Source organism: Piliocolobus tephrosceles, chromosome 5 (assembly GCF_002776525.5).
Source record: "Piliocolobus tephrosceles isolate RC106 chromosome 5, ASM277652v3, whole genome shotgun sequence".
Classification (NCBI taxonomy): domain Eukaryota; kingdom Metazoa; phylum Chordata; class Mammalia; order Primates; family Cercopithecidae; genus Piliocolobus; species Piliocolobus tephrosceles.
The window spans coordinates 86,772,130-86,780,703 of record NC_045438.1 but is presented as its reverse complement, the minus strand read 5'-3'; the positions used below and the strand labels follow the sequence as shown (position 1 = coordinate 86,780,703).

At 38.0% G+C, this 8,574-nt stretch overlaps 1 protein-coding gene across 7 annotated transcripts in view; it reads right to left on the bottom strand.

The window, feature by feature from the left end:
• SYNCRIP (synaptotagmin binding cytoplasmic RNA interacting protein) overlaps positions 1 to 8,574 on the bottom strand; it is a 35,343-nt gene that overhangs the window by 9,482 nt on the left and 17,287 nt on the right. For 5 of the 7 annotated variants that reach the window (XM_023205242.2, XM_023205241.1, XM_023205239.3 and 2 more), the window contains 4 exons: positions 6,055 to 6,190; positions 4,555 to 4,760; positions 1,368 to 1,517; positions 919 to 1,040 (listed from right to left, as the gene is read on the bottom strand). In XM_023205242.2, the coding sequence (XP_023061010.1) occupies positions 919 to 1,040; positions 1,368 to 1,517; positions 4,555 to 4,760; positions 6,055 to 6,190 (614 nt within the window). The remainder of the gene's footprint in view (positions 1 to 918; positions 1,041 to 1,367; positions 1,518 to 4,554; positions 4,761 to 6,054; positions 6,191 to 8,574) is intronic. The other 2 variants (XM_023205240.2, XM_023205237.1) reach the window with 1 other exon arrangement.

Below are 8,574 nucleotides of genomic sequence, written 5' to 3'. Positions count from 1 at the left end.
CAATTCTTACCCAACTAAGTTTCCTTCAGTCTTAAGCAGATACCTATTTACAGATTCTCTAAAAAGGTCTCCCTAATTAGTATAACTCATTGCACACCTACTTGTTTTCTTATCACACTGTTGTAATTTTAATACTCATTCCATTTTCAAAATCCATCCATGGCACATGAAATTTTTGGGGTGGCAACGGGCACTACTGGTGAAGAAACAGTCTATCATGAATAGAGATTTAGTATTTCCTACCTCTCAGAGAAAAAAACTCTCTACCCTTTAACCAAACATATGAAGATACTTGGACAGCTAATATTTAAGACATTTTCAAGAGAACATTCTATAAAATACGTAGAAAATATGCTAGATAGGCCGGGCGTCGCGGCTCAGTAATCCCAGCACTTTGGGAGGCAGAGGCGGGCGGATCACCTGAGGTCAGGAGTTCGAGACCAGCCTGGCCAACATGACGAAACGCAACCTCTACTAAAAAAAACACAAAAATTACCAGGCATGATGGCGCATGCCTGTAACCCAGCTACTCAGGAGGCTGAGGCAGGAGAATCCCTTGAACCCAGGAGGTGGAGGTTGCAGTGAGCTGAAAGAGTGCCACTGCACTCTAGCCTTAGTGACAAAACGAGACTCGGTCTCCCAAAACAAAACAAAAAAATGCTACACAGATTTTTCATTTTGCCAATTTACCAAAATTCCACTTATTTACAATTCTGATTATTTTCACAAATATGGTCAATAGTAAGAGTTCAATACTTTTTTAGATCATTGGTGTTTCCCTATGACTCAAAGCGTTCAAGTCTTCTTTAAAGGGATGTTATGCATTTGTTTAACAAATCTGATCAACACCTGTTATTTTCCAATTAGTGTATCAATATTAAAATTTATACAATTTTTAAGTATACAAATTTCACTCACATTTGATTTTTTGCTGCTTGCCTCTGAGCTTTTCTTTCTTTCCTTTTCTGATCTGGTGGCTTGGCAAAAACAATTTCAATATTTTCTCCCTCCAAGTCTTTGCCATTCATTTCTTCCATAGCCTTAAAAAATTAAATAGTCAATATAAAAATAGGACTTCCAGATAATTATGATTCATTTAAAGCTAGAAAATCATTTATCATTAATGTGGGAAGGACAACAGAAAGCCCCACGGAGGCAGTCAGATAATTTTATATAAAGATGCAGATCTTCAACTATTTTTCATTTTTACTTAGAAAACTGCCAAGCTCACTAAAACCAAAAGGTTTTAGTCTGAGTGGATTCCATGGACTTCCAAGTTTCCTCCAATTTGTAAAACTATTTTGAGATTCTAAGATGACTAGAAGTTGTTAGTCTGATTTAGATGCCTATAATTTCACCATATTTACCTTGACAGCACCATCTCGTTCATCAAAATGAATGAATGCATAATCTTTTAACTTCTTCACTCGTTCCAGTTTCCCAAACTGACTAAATGCCTTTTCTAAAATCTCTTCTGTTACGGTATTGGCAAGGTTGCGTACAAACAGCACTTTTACCTAGGGGGAAGAAAAAAAACCCCGTATTATTTCCAAAGAGTTCAATTTCTAAGATACCACCACCCCACCCTACAAAGTTAACTTGTATCACAAGCCATTAGAAGAACGTCAGAATACAAAAAAAAAAAGTTTTCAACTCCTTGGGTAAATATCAAGGAGAATTGCTAGATCATGTTGAAAGACCTGAAATAGATGCTTTGCAAAAAAAGATACACAGATGGCAAAGAATCTCATGAAGATGCTCAATATAATCTGTCATTCGGGAACTGCAAGTTCAAACTATTAGTATGACCAAAATCCAACACACTATAAATGCAGGTAAGAATGTAGAGCAACAGAAACTCTCATTCACTGCTGGTGGGAATGCAAAATGGTATAGCCCTTTTGAAAGACAGTTTGGCGATTCCTTACAAAACTAAACACACACTTTCATATGACCCAGCAATCCTGCTCCTTATTTACCCAGAGTTGAAAACTTACATGCACACAAAAACTTACACAGTGATGTTTACAGTGAGCTTTATTTGTAATTGCCAAAAATTTGCCAGACGCAGTGGCTCCTGCCTGTAATCCCAGCAGTTTGGGAGGCTGAGGCGGGTGGATCACCTGAGGTCAGGAGCTTCAGACCAGCCTGACCAACATAATGAAACCCTGTCTCTACAAAAATACAAAAATTAGTTGGGTGCGAAGGCACGCGCCTATAGTTCCAGCTATTCGGGAGGCTGAAGCATAAGAAATGCTTTAACCCAGGAGGCAGAGGTTGCAGTAAGCCGAGATCGTGCCACTGCACTCCAGCCTGGGTGACAGAGCGAGACTCTGTCTCAAAAGAGAAAAAAAAAATTTTTTTCCAAAAATTGGAAGAAACCAAGATGTCTTTAAGTGGGAGAATGGACAATTGTGGCACGTACAGAAGGAATATTATAACCATTATAAAGAAGTAAGTAAAAAGCCACAAAATGACATAGAAGAACTTTAAATATGTATTACTAAGAGAAAGAAGACAATGTGAAGGTTACATAATGTATGGTCCAACTATGTAACATTCTGAGAAGGCAAAACTATGGAGACAGTGACTGACAGTGGTTGAATGGGGAGGGATGACTAAGCACAGGACAGAGGAATTTTAGGGCAGTGAAACTATTCTGTATAATACTATGATGGAAACACGGTTATACATTTCTCCAAACCCACAGAACATACATCTAGAGTGAGACCTCATGTACACTATAGACTTTGGGTGATCAATCTATGTCCATCAATTTTAACAAACATACTATTCCAGTGCAGGATACTAGCAGTGAGGATGGCTGTGCCTGTGTAGGGGGCAGAAGTCATGGCAATTCTGTGCTTTCTGCTATAAACCTAAAACTAAAACTGCTCTAATGAAGTCTACGAAAAAAAAATGTAGACTACAGGCTACATCAGTAATAATTACTAATTAATCATTTTGCAATTAAAAAAAGATAATCTTTTCCTAACAAAGTAAATACCATGCCCTCTAAGAAAGCTATGGAATGTTTAGCACTTAACACAGTGATCAAAACTAATTAGAACTTGCTTTTGAAATCTTAAAGGGGGAAGAAATGTTCAAAATAAGATAAACTGTTCTCTCAATCCTGAAAGCTTCTCAAAGTACAATTACAAAATTTAATCTTTTCACTAACATTATCACTTCCTCCTAAAATACTTGAATGCCATCTGAATGTGTTAATCTAAAGTGCTAACCCAGTGAGACTTCACAGGCCAGAGGAAAAAAGAATCCTAACTATTTTCTTTTCTCTAAGAACACTTATCCTTCAATAATATTTATAGTTCCCTGGCAGTTCACATTACACTCAATTTAACTAAACCAGTGGTATCTGACACCTAACCTTTAAGAAATAAAGGGGGAATTCTTAAAAGACAGAGGGTAACTGGGGCATGGTGGCTCATGCCTGTAATTCCGGCATTTTGGGAAGCAGGACTGCTTCAGGCTGAGTTCTTAAGACCGGCCTGGGCAGCACAGGGAGACTGTCTCCACAGAAGTTTTTTTTAAAAAATTAGCTAGGTATGTTGGTACACACCTGTAGTTCCAGCTACTCGGGAGGCTGAGGTGAGAAGATCTCTTGAGCCTGGGGCTACAGTGAGCTATGATCATGCCCCTGAACTCTAGCCCTGGGCCAGAGACCTAGACCCTGTCTCCTACCAAAGAAGAAAAAAAGAGGACAAAGGACAGAACCAATAACTGCAAATTACTGCACTAATGTGTAATAAAGTGTTGACTCAAGGCATGTTTATTCTCATAGAATGTCTCCACTGACTGCTGAAACCAGGATACCTAAGAATGGCTAAATGTAACTGCAAGCAGCTCTGCTGGGGCCAGTATAATTTACTATTTTTAGGAGTAAGACTTTTAACCCCAAAACCATGTAAACTAATGGTGCCATTCTCAAAAACTCAAATTGCTCTTAAAAAACACAAAATGGAAGTGAACTGTCTACAGCATGTAGGCTACTTCATTATAAGATTGTGATGGCTATACAATTATGGCTAAGTATCCATGAATCAATTTCTGTTTTCACTTTGTAGGCACATAGTATTTCCAGTGTGCACTGCCTAGTTCCTTAGTAAAGAACATTTCTCCCAACTCTAAAAATATGGTTTAAAAAAATGTGTACAGGGCCAGGCACAGTAGCCTCACACATGTAATCCCAGCACTTTGGGAGGCTGAGGTGGGTGGATCCCAAGCTCAGGAGTTTGAGGCCAGCCTGACCAACATGGTGAAACCCCAGCTCTACTAAAAATAACAAAAATTAGCCAGGTATGGTGCTGGGTGCCTGTAATCCCAGCTACTTGGGAGGCAGGAGAATCACTTGAACCCGGGAGGCGGAGGTTGCAGTGAACCAAGATGGCACCATGGCACTCCAGCCTGGGAAACAAGAGAGAGACTGTCTCAAAAAATAAAAAAATGTATACAATTCATTTTATGTTTCCTCCAACCCCCCGGCACTTCTCCCATTAATCCCTCAAAAAAGATTTTTAACTTGACTATCATTACCTTTGCCATAACCTCAGGATCAGGATCTTCTATAGGATCAGCCCATTCAACAGTTCCAACATTCCCCCAGACCTTGACTTTACCACTCATTAACCTACGCCTTGCCTGGGCAGCTGTTTTGTGATCTTCATATTCAAGAAAGCAAAAGCCTCTGTTTTTTTTCTTGTCATCCGGTTGGTGGTATAAAATGACGTCTGTAAGACCCTCTGCAAGTAAGCAACCATTCCAGGGAAATTAGACAAAATAACTAGCAAATATAAGTGGATCAAAGGATTTATCTAATATACTACTTAAATATCAAAATGAAAAGTCATCTCTTTTCTTCACGAGACATCTTTATAAAAGACTATCAAAAACTAGCTCCAGATTATTTTCCTAATCTGTTTCCGATTTTTTCAACACAGAAATCTCCAGAAAAGAACATTTGTTCTTTTAATTAGACCTAAGGACCGTTTTTGCTTTCACTAATTAAATCAGAGAGGCAAATAAAAAATCTTCATATAACTGTTGTAAGAAAATGGCAGTATAGATCAAACATGGCTATTTTTCTTATTATGCAAACAGTAAAATTCTTTTTAATGGCACTTTTCTGGTCTTAGATATCAATGGCTTTATTTCAAATAAAATATAAGTTATAAGTACTGCATAAAAATTTCCAATGTCCTGAAGGTTGATAAGAGGCTGATAATTTGTTAGACACTGCTGGCAGACTGATATATTTTCTAATAAAAGCAACCTGTCATTTATAAGTTGTTATAAAAGACATTTTACAGTTCAAAAAAATTTTTATCATGTTGACAATATATAAACTCTGTTTATGGGCCAGGTGCGGTGGCTCACGCCTGTAATCCCAACACTCTGGGAGGCCAAGGTGAGCAGATCACTGGAGGTCAGGAGTTCAAGACCAGCCTGGCCAATATGGTGAAACCCCACCTCTACAAAAAATACAAAAATCAGCCAGGTGTGGTGGTGCGCACCTGTAATCCCAGCTACTCAGGAGGCTGAGGCAGGAGAATTGCTTGAACCTGGGAGGTAGAGGCTTCAGGGAGCCTAGATCACACCGCCACACTCCAGCCTGGGCGACAAAGCAAGACTGTCTCAAAAAAACAACTCTGCTATGGCAATACTTATTATTCCTGTAATTTGAAGAAAATCAATCATTATTCACACAATTCTACTAAGAACATCAACTAACACCTAGAGAAAGAACACACAAAGAAATACAATCTTCCAAAACATGGAAAGAACAATGATTTTACAGAATGAATTCAAATCCTAGCTGTATTCCCTACTAACCTGTATAATGTTTGGCGAGTTATTTCCAAAATCCCTGAATGCCTGTTTCTCTAATCTTAAAAATGGGGTTACCTACACTTCATAAAGTTGTAGTGAGGATTTGATGAGTCAATAATTGTATTTAGAACAATGCCTAACTGACAGAAATATGCTATTATCTTCATTATTAAAAGCTGCACCTCATTCCAAATAAATCCAACTTACCTGTTACTTTGCTAAATTCTTCAAGAATCTGTTCCTTGGTTTTACTCTTAGGAATAGAGCCCACAAAAAGCCTATTGTTGGCAACCGAGATGCAGACACCAATGTGTTTTCCAGAACGAATTTCATGATTATTATACTGAAAAGATAAAAAGTGCATCATGTTTTAAATTACTTATAATATACAACTAGAAGAGTTTATTATAAAAGATACACAAGAGCAAATCATCCTTTAAAAACTAGTTTACCTTAATTCCCATACAAGGGAATTACGAGAAACAGATTATATTAACAAGACCCACTGGACAAGTTTATGAACCAATTTAATGCAAATAAAAGGTTATTAAATCCTTTGATTAGAAATAAGATCTGCAGCACCTTAAATTCAAAAAGTGCCAGTTCCTCAAAAACTTAACTTTTACTTAAATTCATCCCGTCAACCAGTTACTCTCACACAAGAAAAACTGATCCCAAGATCAGCAAGATCTCTGCCTTTCTGTTAACCAGCACCTAAATCTATTTTTCCATCTTCCCTTCCTCTTATCAAAAGTTGCAATAAGAAATTTCGGGCTTCAAATATTTAAGTCTAAAAAGACAGCTTTATTTCTGAATCCAACTGTACTTTTTCCCCATTTCATTTTCATTATGCATATAACAAAGTTAGGAAGGAGAAAGAAAAGTAGATTGGTCACAGCAAAAGTATATAGAAACAACTTTAAAATGACAGTAAAAAGTGAATTTAATTTTCAAGTAACCATATCCCAGATTACCATAAAGCAGAGGCAAACAGCAATGTGTCAAAGTGACAAATCAACCAATTAGTATTATTCACAAACCCAAGTTCAAAAGTATCCAAGTAATCTAGAAAAGTGGATTATACGGGGGAAAATTACCACCTCAAAATTTATGTTACTAATAATGGTGGCAGCAGCGGCAACAATTATTGATTAATCCTACCACACCTAACCTCAAAATCTATTCTACATGTGGAGCTACACAAACTAAAGAACCAACATCAATTTCCATAAAACTTTATAGAACCACCTTATAGCAAAAGAAACCATTCTTCTATTATGCCCATTCTTGCTAGGTACAGCAGGTGTAACAGAGGAAAATATGTAATTCAGAAAGTTGAGTCCTCCCTGTCCCTTTCTCCATCTCCAGATAATCAAAATTTAGTAAGGTTCAAATACCATACCTCTAGTTCAGAAAAATGTGTTGCTTTCTACCCCACTATTCTGTACAGGCTATTCAAGTGCGTGGCCATCCTGATCCCAGGTTTATCTCTATTTCTCTACATTTATGCCAGAGGCACAAGGTTAAAAAAATTACAAGGATGACTCCTGTTACTTCTCCTTTCTCTCTCGAATACCTTTTTATATCAACTTTTAAACACGTGGGGTTTTTTTGTGTGTATGTTTCCCGAGACAGAGTCTTGCTCTGCCGCCCAGGCTGGAGTGCGGTGGCACTATCTTGGATCACTGCAACCTCTGCCTTCTGGGTTCAAGCAATTCTCCTCTCTCTGCCTCCCGAGTATAGCTGGGATTACAGGCACTTGCCACCACACCCAGCTATTTTTTGTATTTTTAGTAGAGACAGGGTTTTACCATGTTGGCCAGGCTGGTCTCTGAACTCCTGATCTTGTGATCCACCTGCGTCGGCCTCCCAAAGTGCTGGGATTACAGGTGTGACCCACCACGCCAGGCCACATGCAGTTTTTATACTCCTATGGCTCTGAAGATATTGCCTTCCTTCCCTGAAACTTTTAACCACACAAACTCCTCTGGATATTTGTAAATTGAGTTCAACCACCCGATACTTCAATCCATAAATCCTAAAAGGGTCAACAAAATACTCCTCCATGTTAACACAGACCAACAGTTCTTAACAGAAGTGATTTTGCCCCTCAGAAGTCATCTGACATTCTTGATTGTCACAACTTGGAAAGATGCGGGGACTTGCTGCTGGTATCTAGTGGGTAGACAGAAGGATGCTGATAAACATCGTACAACTCAGAAGACAGGCTGTCACAAAGAATTATCTAGTCTAAAAGATCAGCAGTGCTGAGGTTGAAAACTCCTGCCATATACTTTGTTTTCTCACATAGCATTTATGTCTTTCTCTTCCATCAGACTAATAATCTTTTAACAGCCGAAATATGTTACCTGAATGTAGCAGAGCTATGGCTGAATCCACCATTGCACAGAATTATGGACAAGTAGATTATAATGCCTTATTTTACAAATAAAATTAAACTAAGAACACAATAAATTATTTTAAAATATGTACATTCCCTAGATTCTTATAATTTAACATCAAGCAGCCGCCTTAGTGACAAATCAGGGGTTTTCAAATTGGTCATCCAATCACTAATTCTAGTAATTAACAAAAACAATTAAAATATCAGAAAAAGGTGGAAAGAAATACCAAGTGTGTAAAGGCGAAAACAGGAGTAATTCTGGGGATGACGGATTTTGGTATAATGAGGGGGGAACTGGTATCTTCCAAATGTTCTAAAAACAG